Source organism: Nelumbo nucifera, chromosome 8, assembly GCF_055504915.1.
Source record: "Nelumbo nucifera cultivar China Antique chromosome 8, China Antique-T2T, whole genome shotgun sequence".
In the NCBI taxonomy this organism is placed as follows: domain Eukaryota; kingdom Viridiplantae; phylum Streptophyta; class Magnoliopsida; order Proteales; family Nelumbonaceae; genus Nelumbo; species Nelumbo nucifera.
This window is the reverse complement of record NC_142656.1, coordinates 55,050,910-55,073,771: the sequence shown is the minus strand read 5'-3', so window position 1 is coordinate 55,073,771 and position 22,862 is coordinate 55,050,910. Positions and strand designations below refer to the sequence as shown.

General features: G+C 36.1%; 1 protein-coding gene and 1 pseudogene across 4 annotated transcripts; one reads left to right on the top strand and one right to left on the bottom strand.

Annotated features, from left to right (window-relative positions):
- Positions 1-338: 338 nt before the first annotated feature.
- On the bottom strand, positions 339-8,010 carry LOC104601707 (osmotin-like protein; annotated as a pseudogene).
- Positions 8,011-14,325: 6,315 nt separating this feature from the next.
- On the top strand, positions 14,326-22,102 carry LOC104601706 (U-box domain-containing protein 35-like). Of its 4 annotated transcripts, none has more exons than XM_019198472.2 (11): positions 14,326-14,883; positions 16,440-16,561; positions 16,846-16,967; positions 17,898-18,121; positions 18,269-18,335; positions 18,498-18,765; positions 18,862-18,963; positions 19,068-19,496; positions 19,773-20,528; positions 21,587-21,677; positions 21,785-22,102. In XM_019198472.2, the coding sequence occupies exons 1-11, from the start codon at positions 14,697-14,699 to the stop codon at positions 21,796-21,798; spliced, it is 2,382 nt and encodes a 793-aa protein (XP_019054017.2). In that variant the 5' UTR covers positions 14,326-14,696; the 3' UTR covers positions 21,799-22,102. The 4 variants fall into 4 exon arrangements, with proteins under 4 accessions (XP_019054017.2, XP_088749461.1, XP_088749462.1 ...); XM_088893335.1 differs by having other exon boundaries at positions 14,351-14,883; positions 17,895-18,121; XM_088893336.1 differs by having other exon boundaries at positions 14,365-14,883; positions 18,266-18,335.
- The last annotated feature ends 760 nt before the right edge of the window (positions 22,103-22,862 follow it).

Genomic DNA, 22,862 nt, shown 5'->3' with positions numbered 1-22,862 from the left:
AATTTTGAGCGCATTTTTAAGGAAATTGAATTTGATCCTCACCAAACCGTCCACGGAGCCCCTTGCAGCAACTACATTAAGCTTGGCTTATCCAAGGATCAAATTGTTTTTAGGGTATTTTTAAGTGTAAATTACAAAGACCCCCTTGTACTATGACCATGAGATAAAGACCCCCCTTAACCATTAAGTCAGATGACAGAATGTATTAAATTATCAAAATACCCCACTAAATTTTTTCTATTTTCTTTTTTTTTTGTCTTTTTTCTCTTAAAACCTATTTAACCTATTGTTTCTTTTTCTGCACGCTGCCCTTCTCACTCCTTGGTTTTTGTCACATTTTAGTGATAGAAAATTACCTTGAGCTCGCGTGGCGAAAAACACTAGTGCATGAGAGAAGGGCTATCGTGCACGTAGGTGAATGTGGCTGGGCAAGCGTGCTTGAAGAACTCTGTATAGGTGGACGCTTTGCACATCTCCAGACTATTGTAATGGTTCCTACAACACAGTTTGTTCGTTCCAAATGCCTCACACCCGCTCTTGCATGCCACCACAGGTCTGTGATCAGGAGGACACCTCAACTACAAGCTCTAAATAATGGAGATCGAGGTGCTGGCCAAATGGTTCAAGCTAATATTCTCAAATATTCTCAAGATTCTTTGCAAGGAATCGGTGGTCCAATGACTAGGGCAAGGACAAAGAGGACGAAAGAGGCTTTACAAGGCTTAATCATGGAAGTGCATGACAAAGAGGTTATTCTAGAAGATTCTAAGACTATTATAGAAGTTTCCAAAGCTTCATCAAGGATAATCACCTATCTTTATGTGAAAGATGATGTGCAAGGCTTAGATCTTGAAGAACAAAGCTTGGAATCCATGACATAAGACCAAAGCGCATGGACATGATAAGAAAATGCCCAATCCGCATGCTAAGATGTATTAATGGGCTTATTGTCTTGTTTTGTTTTATTTTGATTTTTCTATGCTTAGTTGTCATTAGTTGTAGTCTTTTAGAAGGATTCCCATATCAAGGCAAATTTGTTTTCCTAAATTAAAGAGATCCTCATTAGTTACATGTTTTCCTTATAAGATAATGATGTTTACATGCCTATATAAAGGCTACAACTATGTAAAACAAGATATGATCAATAACATAGAGGTATTTTCGACAAGCTTAGCTTTGCCTTCTTGTGTTCTTGGTAGAATATAATATCTTGACTAATCAAAAGAGTGATCAACCTTTGTGACATATTCAAGATTGAATTCTTTAAGGACTTAGTTTCCTTAAGGTTCTAATATGATCAACTACAACTTGTTTTCTAGCTTTTGGGTGCGCATAACAAATTGATTCAAGAGTTCCTAGAACAGGTCGTCTAGTGGGTTCTTATCATTTAGTATCAGAGCCTTGGTTCTAGAAACATGTTACTTATCATTTGCTTATCCTTGTTTTGTGTTTTTCTTTGATCTTTGCGCGTTTCTTGTGTTGTCCTTGCATAGTTTCTTTGAATTTTTCCATTCGGCTTCTTTGTGTTTTTGAATAGAGTCAATTCTGTTTTGTATGTTTAGTTTGGCAAAAAAAAAAAAAAGAAGAAAAAAGGAAGAGGAGGAGTTAGATTGCAGATCTGATTTTAATCATTTTCCCAGCATAAACGGGATTTCTTGAATTGCAAGATCATATTCCTATAAGTCATAACAAGATCTCATTTTCCTTTTTGGGTTTGACTAGTTGACTAATTCAAAAGCCAGCTGTATAATCCTTTTTGAGTTGGGACTTCTTTTCCTTAAACAACTATCTTACTATATTAATTAGTACTAATCCTTATCAAATAAGGATTCTTGTGTCTAAATTAATTTAATTATGTGCTCCATATTCTATTCGGGTTCAATTGTGCAAGGCTGTTTTGTGTATTCTAGTTATTTCTTTTGCATGTCTTTTGCTTCCTTTTGAACTTTTCTTATTTTTTGGCTCCTATAATTGATTTTTTTTCTTTCTTTATTTTTACCGTTTGCCTCAATTAAGTTTTTAAAGTTCTGATTTTGAGATTTGCCACCATCTAACCGATTGTTCATTGAGATTTGTTGATCTTGATTCTGTTAAGAACATAAAGGGGGTTGGCTTGAGTGGGAAAAAAAAAGGCAAAGAGAGGTGAGATCATCATCGAGAAAAGTCAAATAGTGTGAAACACGAGTGATAATAATCTGATTTGAGTGCAAACACGTGAGGGAGTGTGTGAGGAACAAAATTTCTTTTATTTCCAACAAGTTTTTGTAGGTTATAAACATGAGTATTGACAGAGAACCACAAGAGATTGACATAAAATTATTCATAAGGGTTGTTAATGAACAATTTAGAAAGTTAAACGCGAGGCTGGATGATTTGCAATCCCATTCTATTTCTAAGTCCAATAGAAGACGTGTGTTTGAGAAAGATGATTTGGATTTGGAGGAATCAAGTTCTAAACGAGGCAAGAAAGTTGTTTCCAAAAGAGAGAGCAATTTGGACAACATAAAGATGAAGATTCTGACCTTTCAAGGAAAGAATGATCCTGAACTATACTTGGAGTGGGAAAGAAAGGTTGAGCACGTATTTGATTGCCATAATTACGCCGATGAGAAGAAAGTAAAACTAACAACCATGGAGTTCACAGATTATGCAAGCATATGGTGGGATTAATTGGTGATCAATAGGCGTAGGAATGGAGAGAGGCCAATTTGGTCATGGGAAGAGATAAAATTGGTAATGTGCAAGAGATTTATACTTAGCCATTACTATAGAGATTTGCATAGAAAGTTGCAAGGGCTGGTTCAAGGTTTCATGAGTGTAGAAGACTATTACAAAGCCATAATTAGAGCAAACATAAAGGAGGACCGAGAAGCAATAATGGCTAGATTTATTGGCGGCTTGAACAAGGAGATTGCTGATGTAGTGGATTTACAACACTATGTGGAGATGGAGGAGTTGTTGCACAAAGCCATTAAAGTGGAGAAGCAAATCAAATCAAAAGGGTTAAGATCTGGTTCTTCATGGAAACCTAATTGGAAGGACAACAAAGCTGCCTCAAAAACAAAAGAGGAAGCAAAGCGAAAGGATTCGGTTGTTGCTCATAAGAGTAAAACCAACACTAAAACTTCTTCTAAGTCACGTAATGTTAAGTGTTTTAGGTGCCAAGGATTCGGGCACATTGCTTCTCAATGCCCAAACAAAAGAGTTATGATTGTGTTGGAAAATGGAGAAATAGAAAGTGCTAGATCAAGTGAGGCTGAGATGCCATCATTGGAGGATTGTTCTGATGTTGAAGTTGCAGAACCCATTCATGGTGATTTGTTGGTTACAAGGAGAGCCCTAAGTATACAGACTAAGGATGATGGTGATGAAGAGCAACGTGAGCATATTTTTCACACAAGATGCCATGTGAAGGATAAGGTATGGACTATGATTATTGATGGTGGAAGTTGTACTAATGTTGCTAGTACGTTGTTGGTAGATAAGCTGAATTTGCATACCATAAAGCATCCTAAATCGTACAAATTGCAAGAGCTGAATGAATGTGGAGAAGTGAGGGTAACCAAGCAAATTCTGGTTTCCTTTTCAATTGGCAAGTATGAGGATGATGTTCTATGTGATGTGGCACCAATGCATGCTGGTCATATATTACTTGGCCGATCATGGCGGTTTGATAGGAAGGTTACATATGATGGGTACAAAAATCGTTATTCTTTTGTAATGAATAACCGAATTGTTGTACTTACCCCTCTCAAACCTTCGCAAGCTTATAAAGATCAGATTAGGATAGCAAGAGAGTGCAAAATGAGAGAAGAACAAAAGTGTGAGCAAGAGGAAAAGAAAAAGAAAGAAAGTGAACAAGCAAAAGCAAAGAGAGCAAGTGAGACCGAGAAGAAAAGTGCAAGTGGAAAGAGTGGGGCCGAGAGGAAAATTGGAGAGAAAAGCAGGGGAATGAGTGTATTTTCTGAAAAAAATGAGGTTAAGAGTGTCATGATTGCAAGACAACAACTACTTGTACTTATGTACAAGGATGTTTACTTTTCTACTAATGACCTTAACCCCTCTTTGCCTAGTGTTGTGTTTTTATTGCAAGAGTTTGAGGACCTATTTCCCGAGGAGATTCCTCATGGATTACCTCCCTTAAGAGGTATTGAGCATCAAATAAACTTCATACCCGGTTTCGCCATACTAAATCGACCTACTTATAGAGCTAACCCTGAGGAAACAAAGGAGATACAAAGGCAAGTAAATGAGTTGGTGCAAAAGGGTTTTTTAAGGGAGAGTCTTAGCTCATGTTCGATTCCTATCATTTTGGTCCCAAAGAAAGATGGAACATGGCGTATGTGTGTGGACTGCCGAGCCATTAACAAAATATGGTTAAGTATAGACATCATATCTGTAGATTAAATGATATACTTGATGAATTGCATGGCTCTTGTTTGTTTTCTAAAATTGATTTAAAGAATGACTATTATCAAATTTGCATGAAAGAGGGTGATGAATGGAAGACAACATTTAAAACTAAATATGGATTGTATGAGTGGTTAGTAATGCCTTTTGGTTTAACTAATGCACCTAGTACATTCATGAGGTTAGTGAATCATCTCTTGCGTGCTTTCATAGGGAAATTTGTGATAATTTACTTTGATGATATTTTAATTTATAGCAAAAATTTGGATGAACATGTAAAACACTTGCATATTGTTTTTAGTGTGTTAAAAGAGCATTAATTGTATGCTAATCTTAAGAAGTGCACGTTTTGCATGGAATCTACTGTGTTTCTTGGATTTATTGTTAGTTCGCAAGGTATTAGTGTTGATGAAGAGAAGGTAAAGGCAATAAGGGACTGATCTACACCTAAGAATGCAAACGAGGTAAGAAATTTTCATGGTTTAGCAAGTTTTTATCGAAGGTTTGTTAGGGATTTTAGTTCTATTGCTGCACCTTTGAATGAATTTGTTAAAAAGAATGTTATTTTTAAGTGGGATGAAGTGCATGATCGTGCTTTCGAAACTTTAAAAGATAAGCTAACTAATGCACATTTGTTGTGTTTGCCTAACTTTAATAAAGCTTTTGAGGTAGAATGTGATGCATCTGGAATTGGAATAGGGGTTGTTTTGATGCAAGATTCCAAACCAATAGCTTATTTTAGTGAAAAGCTAAGTGGGGTAGCCTTGAATTATCCTACTTATGACAAGGAACTTTATGCATTAGTGAGGACTCTTTAAACATGGCAGCATTACTTGTGGCCAAGGGAATTCATCATTCATTTTGATCATGAGAGATTAAAGTTCTTGAAATCCCAAGGTAAGCTTAATAAAAGGCATGTTAAGTGGCTGGAGTTTATAGAAACGTTTCCTTATGTGATTAGGTACAAACATGGAAAGGAAAATGTTGTTGCTGATGCATTATCTAGGAGTATGCATTACTTACATCTTTACAAACTAAGTTACTTAGTTTTGAATTGCTTAAGGACTTGTATGCTAATGATTTTGATTTCGGCCAAGTATGGAATGCATGTTATAAGTGTGCGTTTAGTGATTATTATAGGCATAAAGGATTTCTGTTTAAGAAAGATACATTGTGTGTGCCTATTTGTTCTATTCATGAGTTACTTGTTAGAGAAACTCATGGAGACGGCTTGATGGGGCACTTTGGTGTACAAACGACTTTAGATATATTGCGTGAGGATTTTTATTGGACTAATATGAAGCATGATGTACAATCTGTTTGTGATAAGTGCATTACGTGTAGGCAAGCAAAATCTAAAGTTAAACCGCATGGCTTGTATACCCCTTTACCAGTGCCTAACCAACCCTGGATTGATGTTTCTATGGATTTTGTTTTAGGGTTACCAAGGTCTCAAAGTGGTAAGGACGGCATATTTGTTGTTGTTAGTCGATTTAGTAAAATGGCTCATTTCATTGCCTGTTCTAAAACCAATGATGGAACACATATTACTGACTTGTTCTTTAAAGAAGTTGTTCATTTGCATGGTTTGCCTAAAACAATTGTTAGTGATAGAGATGTTAAGTTCTTAAGTCATTTTTGGCGCACTTTATGAAATAAATTAGTAACTAAACTCTTGTTTTCTACTGTTGCATATCCCCAATCGGATGGTCAAACTGAAGTAGTTAATAGGACACTCACTACTTTGTTGCGTGCTATCATTCAAAAGAACTTAAGGCAGTGGGAGAAGTGTTTGTCACATATTGAATTTGCATATAACTGGTTTGTTCATTCTACTACTTCTTTTTCACCTTTTGAAGTTGTTTACGGCTTTAATCCTTTAACTCTTGTAGATATTTTACCTTTGCCTACTAATGAACATAATAATCTTGATGGTAAGAAAAATGTAGTTTTTGTGAAGGATTTACATACCAAGGTTCGAGCTAACATTGAAAGGAAGAATAAGCAATATGCTAAACAAGCTAATAAGGGGCATTTGAATGTTATTTTTGAACCTGGAGATTAGGTTTGGGTGCACATGCATAAGGAGAGGTTTCCTACACCAAGGAAATCAAAATTGTAGCCTAGAGGAGATGGACCTTTTCAAGTCTTGGAAAGAATTAATGATAACGCCTACAAGCTAGATTTGCCAAGTAACTATGATAATGTTAATGCGACTTTTAATGTTGCTGATTTATCTTTGTATGATGTAGGTTATTCGAGGACGAATCCTTTCGAGAAAGGAGGGAATAATGGAGATCAAGGTGCTGGCCAAATGGCTCAAGCTAATATTCCCAAATATTCTCAAGATTCTTTGCAAGGAATCGGTGGTCCAATGACTAGGGCAAGGACAAAGAGGATGAAAGAGGTTTTACAAGGTTTAATCATGGAAATGCATGACAAAGAGGCTATTTTAGAAGATTCTAAGACTGTTATAGAAGTTTCCAAAGCTTCACCAAGGATAATCACCTATCTTTATGTGCAAGGCGATGTACAAGGCTTAGATCTTGAAGAACAAAGCTTGGAATCCATGACATAAGACCAAGGCGCATGGACATGATAAGAAAATGCCCAATCCGCATGCTAAAATATATTGATGGGCTTATTTTGTCTTGTTTTGTTTTACTTTGACTTTTCTATGCTTAGTTATCATTAGTTGTAGTCTTTTAGAAGGATTCCTATATCAAGGCAAATTTGTTTTCCTAAAATAAAGGGATCCTCATTAGTTACGTGTTTTCCTTATAAGATAATGATGTTTAGATGCCTATATAAAGGCTACAACTATGTAAAATGAGATATGATCAATAACATAGAGGTATTTTCGGCAAGCCTGGTAGAATACAATATCTTGACTAATCAAGGGAGTGATCAACCTTTGTGGCATCTTCAAGATTGGATTCTTTAAGGACTTAGTTTCCTTAAGGTTCTAATATGATCAACTACAACTTGTTTTCTAGCTTCTGGGTGCGCATAACAAATTGATTCAAGAGTTCCTAGAGCAGGTCGTCTAGTGGGTTCTTATCATCTTGGGACAAGTTTCCAATGATTAGCCTTGCAACCCACCACTAGACAGACACCCTTGCCTTTGTGCGGGATCACCGTCATCGGTAGGTTAAACCCATCCACCAGGATGACACTGTAGGATGACTGATCATTGTAGCCATGGTGGAGGCTAAACTACGCCAGGGTAGCGGGAGTTATCCCACCGGCGCCATTACACTCGAGGCAGCCACCGCAGTTTCCCGTAGCACAGAAGCGACCGTTGGAGTAGGTACAACCGCTCCAAGCTTAAAGGCGACCGACCAATGGTGAGTAGGGGCAGGGAAGGACCTGTGGGTTAGGGTTTGGAGGGCAAAGCCACCACTCGAGAATGACTTGACCGACGTTTGGCTGGATGGCAGGCCAAATGGTGAAGGGACAGTTGTTGACCACTATCAGAATGAGGCCAAGACTTGTAGCTTGGGTCAGTGTGGAATGGTAGAGGAGGGGGAGGAGGATGAGAGAAAGAGCAAAGAGCAGAAACAAAGACCAAGAAGCAGAAGCTGAAGATGACAGAGTCATTGTGTATGTGGATTGGGGGGTGTAGAAGGAAGAGGGGTATGGAAAGCAGAAGGTCCTATTCAAAGAAATAAAAAAAGGAAATACGTTATTGAAAGGCTTTGTCGAATCTTTAAGGGAAACCCAACAAAGAAGTTAAGTCAGGTTGAGAGTTCCACATGGTTCATATCAATTCACCTTGCCTTCGTGAAAGATGGCGCAGTCGACACTTACAACAATGTCATCCACCTGGTTCAAATCATTCACCTGCAAGGAACGGAAAACAGAGGAAATAGTGAAGAAGAAAGGGGAGGAGAGAAAGGGGAATGGGAAGAAGAGAGAGAGGGAGAGAGAGAGGGGGGGGGATTTCGAAAGTTCACCACCGCTGCTGTTCATTTATTGTGAGGTAGGGGAAGATGAACAGTATTTTTCTCATTAAAAAATATTGCTACGGCGAATTTCAACGGAAAAAGGAAAATTAATGGAAGGGGTCTTTATCTCACGGTCATAGTATAGGAAGGCCTTTATGGCAAAACAAAGTACTGGGGAGTCTTTGTCACAGACCCATTGTACGGGGGTCTGTAATTTATTCTTTTTTCAATGATTGTTTTAAATGTTAGGCTTTATTTGGGAAGAATGCAAAACCCGGTTAAGGGAAATATGCAATTTTATCAATATTTCTTCATTGCAAATTTTGGAATGTAAATGTACATCAAAATTTTGGAAACAAACCTGTATTGTCATTTTTTATCCACGGAAATAGAACTGATTTGCTTTGTTCATTGCTTCTTATCTTCGAGGAATACCATGATTGAGTAGCTACCTACCATAAACTATTGCCCAGCTACGTTCCAACGATGGAAATGGAAGCTTGATCTGCTTTCTCGAGCTCCGATGGACTTGAAATCAACATAGGGCATTGTCGGCTACTTTTAAATACCTCGGAACGTCAGGTATGTTATCTGTCCTCTCCATGGAGTTTAACTGGTGACGGAAAGGGAGAGATCTCATCATATTTCACACCATTTGGGAAAGGAGAACTCGCCGCATAAAATGGGCTTGGGAAACAATAGAAGCGCTAATTGTGCTTCTTTCACCACCATTATTTTCATACATAAACTGATATAGGTGGTCTTATAGCATATCTCTTTCTGGGTTTTGTTTGTTCTACTTTCCCCTTGTTTTCAGAACCGGATCGGAAAAATCATTTTACTCTAGAACCATTGTTTTTCCTAAAACTGTTGATTTAGTCAGTAAACCGTTAACCCGTGTGGTGGAACCATTTAACAATTTGACCAGTTTTTATTTTTTTGTCAGAACAAACTGTCCATTTGGTTTGAATAGTCAAATCGTTTGACCCAAGAATCGAATTCCTGATTGGTTCATTTTCTAGTTATTTTAAAAACCTTGAGAAAAACTCATTTCTACGGTTGCAAACAAATTTGAAGATATCTACTGGTAATATCTTTTTTTTTTTTTAATTTTTAATGATCCCAATCATTAGGGCTTGACAGAGGCCAAGTCTCACTTGTCACTATTGGTTAACAGTTCATACTTCCAAACGCTAGCAAATTTGCATCGTCACTTTTCTCTAAACAATTATTGGTGCAAATGGCCATTATAATCGGCCTAAATTTTGCATTTATCTGAACCGGATGCATTTATATTTACCCTCTGCATATTTGCATTCACCCTCATCCCAAAAGGTGCCTTAATAGATTATATATATTATTTCCAGCCCTATTTTTAATTTAAAAAAAAATTAAAAAAAAGGAAAATCTATGATACAGAAAAAATATAATATAGAAAGAGTTTTGATAAATCAAAATTTACCCATAAATTTTAATAAATAACACCTGAATTACTACCACTTTTATGATTCTAGTTAATTGATTTCGGATATTATATATTTTTCATATCATAGTCAAACCCAAAAGAATATAGGGCGAAAAGTTACGTTGAAAGTAGCAATACAAATGCAAGAACAAACGTGCTGCCCAAAATAGGTTTTAATAGATAATAAATAGGGAGGCTTTCTCCAATCTTGCAAACATAAATCCTGTTATTGTTGAGGAGGTTGCGGATTGGTGTTGTTTCGCCAATTAACATCAACTGTTGGAGCTGCAAACGCATTAGAGATGTTCAAATTATTCTGGAATTAAGACCATACGAGGCAAAATAAAGACATAAGGCCTAATATGTCTGCAATTAAATTTTATTTAGACCAAGGTTCAAATTACAGACACAATACATCTTTCTTTTTCATAACATTTTAGTCGGATAATCTGCAGATAAGTGGTTACCTTTGATTAGTGGGGGCACACCTCACACCTGGGGCCTCACCTCTTAGGCCTGTTTAAAACTAGAGAAATGACCTTATTTAAAAAGTCAAATTTTATTTAATCTCCTATTATTTTATTTGAGTGGGGGCAATTGTAAAAAATAAATAAATGTCTTCAATATACACATATACAACAACTTCAAATCTTAGTGAGGGCAATTGCTCACACTAGCTTCTACATAGATCCCCCATTGAATTAGACCCAATTCCATTTAATCAATATAGTGGGTCGGTGGAAGTTTGATGTATAAAATGTCAAAAAGCTATTATTAGGGTCTGGAATATGAAAAGAAGTATAAATGATTTTCTGATTTTTAAAGGTTCTAAAAGATAAGATCATTTGAATTACTCTCTGAAACCATGAAGTTTACTATTTTACCCTTAGAAATGGATTGTTTGATAATATTATGAATTAAAAAAATAATATTAAATAAAATAGTATTATATTAATAAACAAATATTATTATTTTTTGAAATAAATAATTATTTATTGTTTAATTGATAATATTTATTATTATTAACTAGTAATAAATAAAAATATTTTAATTATTATTAATACACATGTTATTAAATATTCTTATTACTATATAAATATTACTACTAAATATTATTATTTATTTAAATAAAGAAACAATAATATTCATTAATTAATAATAAATATTTATAAAAATATGGGTTTATTATTATTAGATCATATTAAATAAACTTTTACTATTATCATTATTAATAAACATATTATTATTTAATACTACTATTAATAATATTATTAATTAATTATTATTACTAATTTTTATTATTTATTCAAATAAAAATAATATTATTTATTAGTTAATTAATTAATAATAAATATGGAATAATAATATTTATTACTATTATTATTAAATTGATGACAATAATGAGGGCATTAATATAATTTTATCATGTATGAAATTCATCTGATTTTGGTAATACAAGAAACCAAGTCCTTACCATTTCATTCTGAATTTGTGTTTCAGAACCTCTAATCAGACTTAAACCCAAACATTGGTGGGGTTTGAAAAGCAAAGTTCTCAAATATTGGACATCTAAAAAGTATTATTAAACACCACCTTAGTATGACTTTTGAATTGCACCTTCCTTCATTGTGTCAATACAAATAAAATTGCATTGTAAACAGAATGAAGCCTAAGGAAGAAAAAAATGAGGCTACTTGATAACTTTAATGATATAGATGGCACTGTTTTTTTCATATTTGATGGCAACTCCTTAGGTAACCCCAGTTTGGCTGGTGTAGGGGGAATCTTTTTGTCAATTAGAGGTAGGACACATGCTTTTCAAAACTAGACCGGACCTAACGGTCGGACCGGAAAAATTGAGAACAGGTCAGTTGATCGTTTCGTTTTTCACCAAAATTGGATTTTTGCCAAAAAATGTTGATTTGGTCAACAAACTGATGACTCGAGCATTAAAACCATTCAAGTTGTTCAACAGTTTTGACCATTTTTTATTTATTTTTATTTTTGTCAGAATGGGCCAACCGTTCGATTCGAACAATCAGACCGTTCGACTCAGGAATTGGACCCCTAACAAGTTCGTTATTCGGGTCGGTTTTAAAAACTTGGTAGGACATTCGGGCTTTCAGTGGGTTTATTAGGACTGCAAGTTCTACGAAGGTAGAGATCTTAGCCTTGTTCACTAGTCTTCGAATTTCTAATTTTCCTAGTTACGTTTGTTTGGCTCTTACCACCAATCTAAAGCCTCATCTAAGATGAAGTACTTAGATCCATGAGAAATTCATAGGTGTTATTAACCAACTAGGCAACCACTGATCTAAGGGGGCGTTCTTTTTATGGCTAAAATGATAATTGCCTTATTTACTTGGGAAATAAAAGAACATGGGTAAATGCACTTACTTGGATAACTTAGGTAATTGCGTTTACTTGGGTAAGTAACTTACCAAAAAGAGAACGGGGCCTAAAGACAATTTTTGAAACTCCAAGAAAGATTTGAAATATTGAATTATCCAACCTTGTTTGTAATCTATGCTACCAAAATGATCAAAGCTCTCCTCTATTAAAGAACTTAGAAGGGAAAAATAGTAATTTAAAAATTTTAAATTAGTTCACAAGGTATATTTAAGTCCAATGGAGTCAGCCCACAAGGTATATTTAAGTATGTGTTTGGTAGAGCTTCCATTTATTAACTAAACGTTGTACCTGATTTGTCTTCAAAATAGAGAAAAGTAATAATATCAACCGTTTATGACAAGTAGGCACCACATTAGCAGAATAGTGAATAAACGCCTAACCATTGGGGGAAGCGTTAAATTGAAACTTTCCCCAATAGTAGGCGTGCACATAAATTAAGACTAGCTTTTGTGAGTATCTATACGTATCGATCACCATGATGGGCTAAATGTTGATTTGGCGATGATATGGCGACATTTTAATAAATGCCTATCATGAAACACCCGTGGAACAAAACACACGCTAAGTCTATTATAAAGCTTCAGGGTTCCTTTAAGTCGATTTCTAAAACCATAGGGGTATGCTGTCTTTAAAAATTTTAACTTAGTTCACAAGGTATACTTAAGTCTAGTGGAGTTAGACCACAAGGTATATTTACGTCTATTTTAAAACTTTAGGTTTTTTAAAGAAGTCATTCTTTTGGTCTAAAGTTTGATGTATAAAAAGCGAAAACCTCTGAAAAATGTACTTTGAAAATTGACATTTTTTTGCATTATTTGATATTTGAATGCAAAGAATGTTAAGCTAAACCTAGGCACTGAATGCTGAATATGGTTACTTTACAATTTTGCCCCTATAATTTATTATGAGAATGGATATTTATGTTAATTATAATTAACATTAATAAATTTATATTACTTGTTATTTTAATAATAACATTAACATTAAAATAATAAAAATAATAAAGATAATAACTAATAATAATAATAATAATAATAATAATAATAATAATAACAATAATTCTTAGTAATAAGAGAGTTTAAAATACCCATGGCTCTATTAGAATCCTTTAACAAAAGGCATTAAAATGCCCATGAAGTTACTTTACCAAAATGATTCTTATTTTCCAAATTTTTTGTTCTTATCAATTGCTACGCTAAACGCTTCCAATCTCTTTTCCGAAATTGATATATTTTTCAAATTTGCCATAACAATCTATCAAGGATAAAGCTACTACAACTTTAATCTCTCTTGTTATTTTTTCACTCCATGGGACGATACAACCAATGGAGGCTAGCCCATCCCCCAACCCATGACCCCCAGCCATGGGCAGGTGAGATTGATCCCAAGCCTCCACTACAACTAGTAGGAGGCCTTACCATCCAACCAATTGACACCTTGCTAACTTTCTCTCTCTCTTGTTCATAAAGATTGTATTGTTTTTTTTTTTTCTATAGAAACCAGAAACCAGCCTCAATAGTAAATGCATGGGTATTTTGAACTTTTTCATGCTTCTTTTAAGAGGATTCTAAAGGGGTGTACTTGCAACTGTATAAGAAAGTTCAGGGGAGATGATTTCAATTATACCAAACTTTAAGGGAAGTTTCATGGACGGTCTAAAAATTCAGGGGGGCATAGGGGTGGGTTCAGCAATGACCCTAAAATTAAAATATCATAATGATTCAAAATAAGTTTTTCATGGCCTCCTTTATATCCACAAGAACCCTACTCAGGCCTCACTACAGCTGTATATTGAGAATATCTCCTATTATGATTTATAGGGAAAATGTCCCAGTGTACAGCTGTAGTGTCATGTGGGTAGGATTATTGTGTAAGATGGCTTCTTACGAGTTGTAACGTGTAAGGGTGGAGAGGCATGGATAGTCCATAGAAGCGAAAAGTTTCCTTTCCCGCCAAGGGCCTTTACTTAGTCAACGGTCAACTTGAAGAGCGGGATGCCTAAATCAGAGGGAAATCATACATTGTTTGTGTGGCGTGTATTTGGAAGGAACAACAAAACCCTAATTTAGAGACGATAGAGAGAGAAGAGGTGAACAGAAGAATTCAAAACTGAATTAAAAACCGATTTGAACAATAAATTCCCTTTCTTCTTCTATTGGCCATAGCTCTAGAGGTTCGAGAGAAAAGATTATCAAAAGTCTCTCTGGAACCTTTAGAGAAAGGTTCAGCTGGTGGAGTGTTGAAAAAGATCAGAAGAAAATAAAATATATTCTCTCTTCTTCATCTCTTTCTCCCTCTCTCTCCTTTCTTTTTATTGTTTTTTTTTTCTGTAAGTATTTCAGCATTTAGGTATGTTTGTAATAGAAGGATTTGTGATTGGTCATCCATCTCTCTAAAGAAGAAGGAGATCTTGCATCTGGAATCCAGATTGATTCTCTCTCTTAGCTTCCAGAAAGCAAGCAATGTGGCTGTCTAAGGGGAATTCAGATAAGAGGGATAATGAGTCACGTGGGTTAGTTGCAGTGGCAATTGACAAGGACAAAGGGAGCCAATATGCTTTGAAATGGGCTGTTGAACATATTCTCGGCAAAGGCCAAACTGTAATTCTAATCCATGTCAACCAAAAGGCATCATCAATTCCTAATCCAAGTAACTCTCTCTCTCTCTCTAAATTTGTTGATGTGTTAGTGCTAAGGTGTCAATGGATCAATTTTGGATTAGACCCTCTCCAGTTCAAAATGAATTTGGATGGATTAGACGGATTAATAAGATATATTGGATTGGATTAATCCAGTCTAAAATATTTATTAGATTGGATTGGACCTAATCCGTTCATAATAGATTTATATCAGATTGTATTGGATTAAACTAATATCTGGTCCATTGATATAAGATAAGAATATATGTGTCAATGGACCGGGTTTGGATTGAAATCAATCTAAATCAAAATGAAATTGAATAGATTAGATGGTCCACACATTAAATTGGACCGATCCAAAACAATCATTAGATTGAATTGGACCTGATCCATTTATAAGACTCACATTGGGCTGGATCGGATTGGACCAAATCCAGTCCCATTGACACCCCTACTTAGTGCTACAATAACAAAGAGGTCCAGAGTCTGCTTTATATTTACATACAGAAAGGCAAGTGCAGTGCAAAATGGCATAAAATAGTGCAAATGAAGAGATATGATATTCGCTTTATTTATATTGTATATAGTTATTTTGCATGTATGATGTATCCTCGAAGTTGGGTATGTGGTGCAAATATTGCCTTTAAAAAGGCAATACTCTTCTTTCATTTATTATTATTATTATTATTATTATTATTATTATTATTATTATTATTATTATTGTTGTTGTTGTTGTTGTTGTTGTTGTTGTTGTTGTTGTTGTTGTAGTGCTCAATGTTTCTTTTTCTTTTTCTAATAAGTAGCTAGCTGATCATTTACTCGTAATGGTAGTTGAAATTTGAGTTCGAATATATGGGAGATGTTTTTAATAGACGGTTGAGATGTGCTATGACCTGTTTGTAGGGTGCGGATGCAAATTTTTTAAAATTATAGTGAAGAAATTTAGTATTTATTTTTTTAGGAAGATAACATATAGCAGATTTTATTTGAAATATCTTATTTATTTATTTATTTATTGGGAGTATTAATACTCATTTTCATGTAGTGTTTTGAACCCATCATTGACCTGGCCGTTTGAACGGTTTGAATCATCACCCTGTCTTGATTTCAAGTCCAGTTCTGTTGAAACCTTTGATAGAAAACATTGACTTAGTCAAAATCATTTGATTCCGGCACTGGGTCGTGAGTTGCACACTTGATGTATGTACAAAATTTCAGAGACCATAATTTTGCACTCTAATGTTCGATTGATGTGATCTTTTTCTTTTATTTTGGATAGTTTTTCAAGATCTATGTACCCAAGGTGCCAAACATGTCTGGCCCTGTTATTTTTGTCAAAAACAAAAAACCCTTTTTTGGGCTTTAAACACTGTGTTTCAAACACTAAAACTGAGGCTGAAATAGGAAAGCCCAACTTCAATCAGTGCTTTTGTTGATTAAATGTCAACCCAACTTCAATATATCCAATCAAATCCAAAACATTATGAGTTTAAATTTTAGAGAAATGCTTCTTAGTGAATGGCCATGCTCTTTTGTTTTCTAATTGATCAACCTCTTATGGTTGCAGTGGGTAGCCATGTCTCCATAACAGATGTCAGAGAGGATGTTGCATCGGCATATCGACGAGAACAAGATAGCCAAACCAAGGAATTGTTCCTTCCCTTTCGTTGCTTTTGTACACGAAAAGACGTGGGTTCCAATTCTCCATTAATTCTGATGATTGATGTTTTCACCAGTTTAAGTGCTTCTGGTCCAGCCTCCAAAACCGGACCGGAGTGTTTTCACTGAATATTGGGCTAGCTCAGGTTTATTTGGTCCAACATGTGGATCAAAAACAAGATTGTCTGTTCCGGTTTTGATGAAAACATTTCTCAGGACATTGCATGAATCCACAGATATATATGCACTAGGCATTAATCGTTTTATATACTAATTGTTTATATTACTGCATGCATGCGATATATTTGCACCAGATACAATGTAAGGACGTTGTAATTGAAGATTCAGATGTAGCAAAAGCTTTGATCGAGTATGTCACAAATTACTCAATTGAGAATTTGGTCGTTGGTGCCTCATCAAGGAATTCCTTTTTAAGGTAACCTCTTATCTGTAACATATCATAAGGTATCCTAACAATTCTGTTTTTTTTTTTTAATGCGCTCTATTTAAAGCGATATCCACTATTAAATTATTAGTGCTTCAAAACGATATCACTATTAAATTATTATATTTTTTGGCTAAAAGTATTCAGCCAAGCTTAACAAAAGATCAGTAGAGACCGGAAGGATTATAATATATTAGTGGGTTCGACTATGATAGGGAAAAGATATGATATCTGAAAAACTTCTTATCAATCAACTGTTATCATAAACTTGATAGCCAATCAGGTGTTATTTATCAAAATTCATGAATGGATTTTGACTGGTCAAAACTTTTTCCATACCATATCTTTTCCGCATCATAGATTTTCCCTATATTAGGATAAGGCTCTTTATTGTTTGCAGTGCAAATCTGATCTGTATACGAATTTTGCACCTGGTTCAGTTTTGTATCCATTTGTTTATAATCATGATTTGCATTCCTAACCGATGATACAAGATTTGTATTTTGTCTCCTTTGAACTCACTGCAATGCAAATTTTGCATGCCAGAAACTGATGTAAAATTGATACCACCTTTCTCCTACCTCAACTCTCTCTCTCTCTCTCATATATTGTGGAAACCGCATCATCTTGCTTCCTACAACACTCCAGAACAAATAACCCCCCCCCCCCTCCTATCTCCATTCTCATTTGCATTCCCATACTTCAAACAAACTGAACTAAGACTAAGATAGAAAATTGAATTGAGTTAGGCATGAGATGAATATTGAAGCAACACGGTTAATTCCTTTGGAATTTCAGCAAAAATTCAAAACTTCATTTCCTTTAGGGACATTGCTTGGTGATACAGTAAAACAAAGTATGAGAAATTATCTACTTCATCTTCAGATTTCCTTTAACTTTTAAAACCTTTTCTCACAGAAGATTTAGGAGTGCGGATGTTCCTACAAGTGTGTCAAAAGGTGCACCAGATTTCTGCACTGTGTATGTCATCTCCAAAGGCAAGATTTCATCTGTTAGATCAGCCTCTCGTCCAGCACCAACCATCTCTCCACTCCGAGCCCAACTACAAATGCAGAATCAAAACAGCATCAAACCTGACCCAGCACCTGAGCAACCTTTCTCACAGCACAGTAATTCAACAAGAGGTTTGCTTTTATAAATCATATCAATTCTCATGCCTTCCCTCCTCCTCCTCCTCCCTCTTCTTCTTCTTCTTCTTCTTCTTCTTCTTCTTCTTCTTCTTCTTCTTCTTCACAACAGTTAATCAAATTACTTGGATCCTCTACTAGCAGGTCCTGTTAATAATGTGGCATTCGATCCCCCACGAATGAGCCTACATGAAGAGTTAGAGAACTTCAGGTAAGCCATACAAGAATCCTTGTCAGTGATGCTTGTCAGCCATACAAGAATCCTTGCAGCTGCTGGTTCTCAGTTCTCACTGAGAACTCAACTTTTCTATGATAATATGGAAACTCAATGCATTTCTGAAACAACTAACACACTTATTACTACTTGAACCAGATCCCCATTCACCTGCAGAAAAGCTCCGAATGGAAGATCTTATGGAGAGCTCCCCATGCCAGATTCCGACATATCGTTTGTAAGCTCCGGCAGACCAAGCGTAGATCGCGCCTTCGCTCCTTCACTATATGATCATATGGAATCTGTCCGGACCCCACGGCTTTCAAATGCATCAGATCTAGACGGCCGAAGTTTCGAATCAATGCAATCTATGGGGTTTTCTTCAATATCCCAGGATAGTTCATCTTCATGGCCATCACAGAGTATGGTAAGAACATAAGTACACACAGCTCATGCAAGCACAAAGTACTTTCCATCCATGACAGTGACAGAATATCTCAACATTTTGAGTTGGAGTTTACAGGAAGATGTAGAAGCTGAGATGAGGAGACTGAAGCTAGAGCTCAAGCAAACAATGGACATGTATAGTACAGCTTGCAAAGAAGCACTTACTGCAAAACAGAAGGTGCTGAGAGGCTTTGCATTTTGATTTTGATTTTTTTTTGTTCCTGAAATCCCCCCAGTTCACTTTGATGTTCTAACAAGGGTAAATGGATGTTCATCAAACAGGCAAGGGAGCTCCACCGCTGGAAAATGGAGGAAGAACAAAGACTAGAAGAGGCACGCATGGCTGAGGAAGCTGCACTGGCAATTGCAGAGAGGGAGAAGGCTAAGTGCAAGGCGGCCATTGAGGCAGCTGAAGCAGCTCAGAGGATTGCAGAGCTGGAAGCCCAAAAGAGAATAAATGCAGAAATGAAGGCCCTCAAAGAAACAGAGGAGAGGAAGAAGGTTGTGGAATCTATGTCACAAGGCGACATCAGGTACAGGAAATACACAATTGAGGAGATCGAAGCAGCAACCGAGTACTTTGCTGAAAACCGTAAAATTGGGGAAGGGGGTTATGGGCCAGTATATAAATCTTATCTGGATCATACCGCAGTTGCAATTAAGGTTCTACGCCCAGATGCAGCTCAAGGAAGGTCACAGTTTCAGCAGGAGGTACAGACTACAGACATTAAAAAAAAATCTTGCCTTTCTATTCCTCCTGCATGAAGAATTAGTACTTTCAGATACTTTCCAGGGAAAAATGCCTTGATCACAAGATCTGGTTAATGACCTGAAAAGATCTCAAAGTTGCAGTGGAAACAAAGTATTAATTTGTCACCCCACTGTCATACTCTTACATGAGATCTACAAGGAATACAATCAACACCCACAAACATATCCTTGCTCAAGCGACCTGAATGTTTTTCCTTGGAAACTGTTTAATTGCAGGTTGAAATATTGAGTTGCATCCGGCATCCTAACATGGTTCTCCTCCTTGGAGCCTGCCCTGAGTATGGCTGCCTGGTCTATGAATACATGGCCAATGGAAGCCTAGAAGACCGCCTCTTTCGCAAAGGGAACACCCCAGTTCTGTCATGGCAGGTGAGGTTTCGAATTGCAGCAGAGATTGCTACTGGCCTGCTCTTTCTCCACCAAACCAAACCAGAGCCACTGGTGCACCGTGACCTCAAGCCAGCCAACATCTTGCTAGACAGGAACTACGTCAGTAAGATTAGTGATGTGGGTCTCGCCAGGCTCGTCCCCCCAAACATTGCTGACAATGTCACCCAGTATCGCATGACATCAACTGCAGGAACTTTCTGCTACATAGACCCAGAATACCAACAGACCGGAATGCTTGGCATCAAATCTGATATCTATTCTCTGGGAGTCATGCTTCTGCAAATAATAACGGCGAAGCCACCAATGGGCCTCACACACCACGTCGAACGTGCTATTGAGAAGGGAACATTCACTGAAATGTTGGACCCTGCTGTGCCTGACTGGCCAGTTGAGGAGGCCCTGATCTTTGCAAAGCTCTCACTGAGGTGTGCAGAGCTGAGACGGAAGGATCGACCAGATCTGGGAACTGAAGTCTTGCCAGAGCTCAACAGACTAAGAAACCTTGCTGAGGAAAACATGCCTAGCCTCGTCCTGGGTAGTGCATGCCCCTCCCCTAACCACAGTCAAATTTCAATGACGCAGGTATGTTCAAAATGCTTACTTAGATAAAGCAAATTCGGAAGCTGGAATTTTGTTTCTAATTGTGCATGCACCAGTTTAATTAGCGTCAGAATTCTACAAATAGCTTTTGTAAACTGTACCAACAGATTCTAATAACCCGGGGTAAAAAAATATTTATATATTTTAGTAGAAATAGGTTATCTAGGTGATTTTCACCTTTATACCAAACCAAAATCAATTTGGACGGATTGGATGGACTAACAAGATATATTGAATTGGACCAGTCCAAACTTAATGGTCCAAAGTTTTTATTGAATTGGGTTTGATCTGGTCCATCCGTAATATATTTATATTGGGTTGGGCTGGATTGAGCCAATATCTGGTCCACTAATAAAAGATTAGAATATAAGTGTCACTGGACCAGGTTTTGGATAGAATTAATCTAAATTAAAATAAATTAAATTTGAACATATTAGATGACCCGGACATTGAATTGGATCAATCCAAAATGGTCCAAAATATTTATTGGATTGAATTTGACCTGATCCTTTTGTAACGGATTCACATTGGACTGGAAGGCCAGTTCAATTGACACCCCTAATCCTTTCATACCCAAATACCCAAAAATAATTTAAAATTTTTATTTTTTTTTCATAGAAATATTTAATGGTTTATTTTAGCAGATTTTACCATGATAAATTTCACATTTATTATAAATATTGCAAAAGACAAATAGTTTATAAAATTTAAAGTGGAATGCTGGTATCTATGTCTGTATCTTTGTCCTAGATTTAAAAATGGAGTTATATTTTGGACCCCATATCACAGTATCAAAATCTGTTTCTAGGCATCTCAGAAACCATCCAACACTTTCCATATTTTTAGATGTATCTGTTGCCATATCCATATGATGATTAAGACTTACATCTCCTCTTGTCAAAGATTGAAAGAAATTGTTAAACAACAAGAAATCTTAGATTTAACATATGTTTAACTTTTAAGTACCTCTGTCGGACTCTGCGACTCAGTTGAACAGACAACCTGAAATACTCAACAAATTGCTGTGAAATTTTCTACAGGATATCATGAGTGATCCTCTTCTCGTTCACTCTGGATATGAAAGCTCAAGGAGCCGCTCAAGTACATCATCTATAACAGGGAGACGATCAAGTATGGAGTGAGAAAATATATGATAAAAATTTAATTTCTTTCAATAACATAGCAGGTTAAATTTTTTTAAGGTTCACAGAAACTCACACACCTCTTTTGGTCCACAGGAATTGAAGAGTGAAGTCAATGAGGGAGCCAAAATTTGAGTTTTTCAGTATCTGTACAATTGTAAAAAGCACCTAGTTTTTAGTAATTCTGTATATTCTTAGCTACTAATAAGTAATAAGGTGAGTGTGCTCAAGTTAGAGGTTATAAATTGAGCATATGCGGTCTGTTTATAAACTTTAAAAGGTCTCACAATTATGGGTGTGCGAGCAAGAAGGCCCCAAAAGCCATCGTGAGTGGGTGCATCTGCTAACCTTATCATATTTTCCCTTTTGTTTGCTTTTTTCATATAAATTTAAGGCATCACCATTTGGAAATTATATTGTTTTTTGGTGAGAGTAATTCATTTGGTGATAAGATAAATATAAAAATTGCTAATACCTTGTGCCTAATATCTGCCTTCTTACAAGAACTTATCCATTGTTGAAGTATGCAAACCTATTCGGGGATCTCACCCAACAGTTTAAGCTTTTAAGTTGAATGGTCCTTTAAGATGATAGCGAAACCTGTTTGACTAAATGGTCTAGTATTGGATCCTTATGGCCTCTACTATAATTGATTAAATTTCAGCACAAGGTAGAGGTGGGCTTATGCTTGTCCACACTTCTAAGCTCAATGGGAACTTGCGTGAGCCATTCTATGCATTTATAAAATTATCTTTTCCATCAAGTGCTATACAAATTGAGCATATGACAAAAGATAAAAAAAAAATAGTAACAGTTTCAACATCTCACCCCAAAAATGAGAAAAAAAAAGGCCTAAGAAAATATAATATGGTCTGTTTCGTATTAGTATTGTCATGGTATCACCGTATAAGAGCAGGTTCTCTTCCTTCTCTCTTAAGTTTTCCATGGCTTCACTATGTGATGAGTCCTTGTGGGGTTCTTTTGTTAGTGGATACGATAAACTCAAGACATGTTTCTAAACATGCAAAACAAAATTTGACTTACCTCCAGCCATTGTCTTTGTTACTTGGCAAGATAATTTTTGTCTCAAAGCTGAACCCACGTCCGGCCACCTTGATGTCCCAACTCAGCAAGATAATTTTTCTCTCACTTTTTCTCTTTATTTTAGATGGTG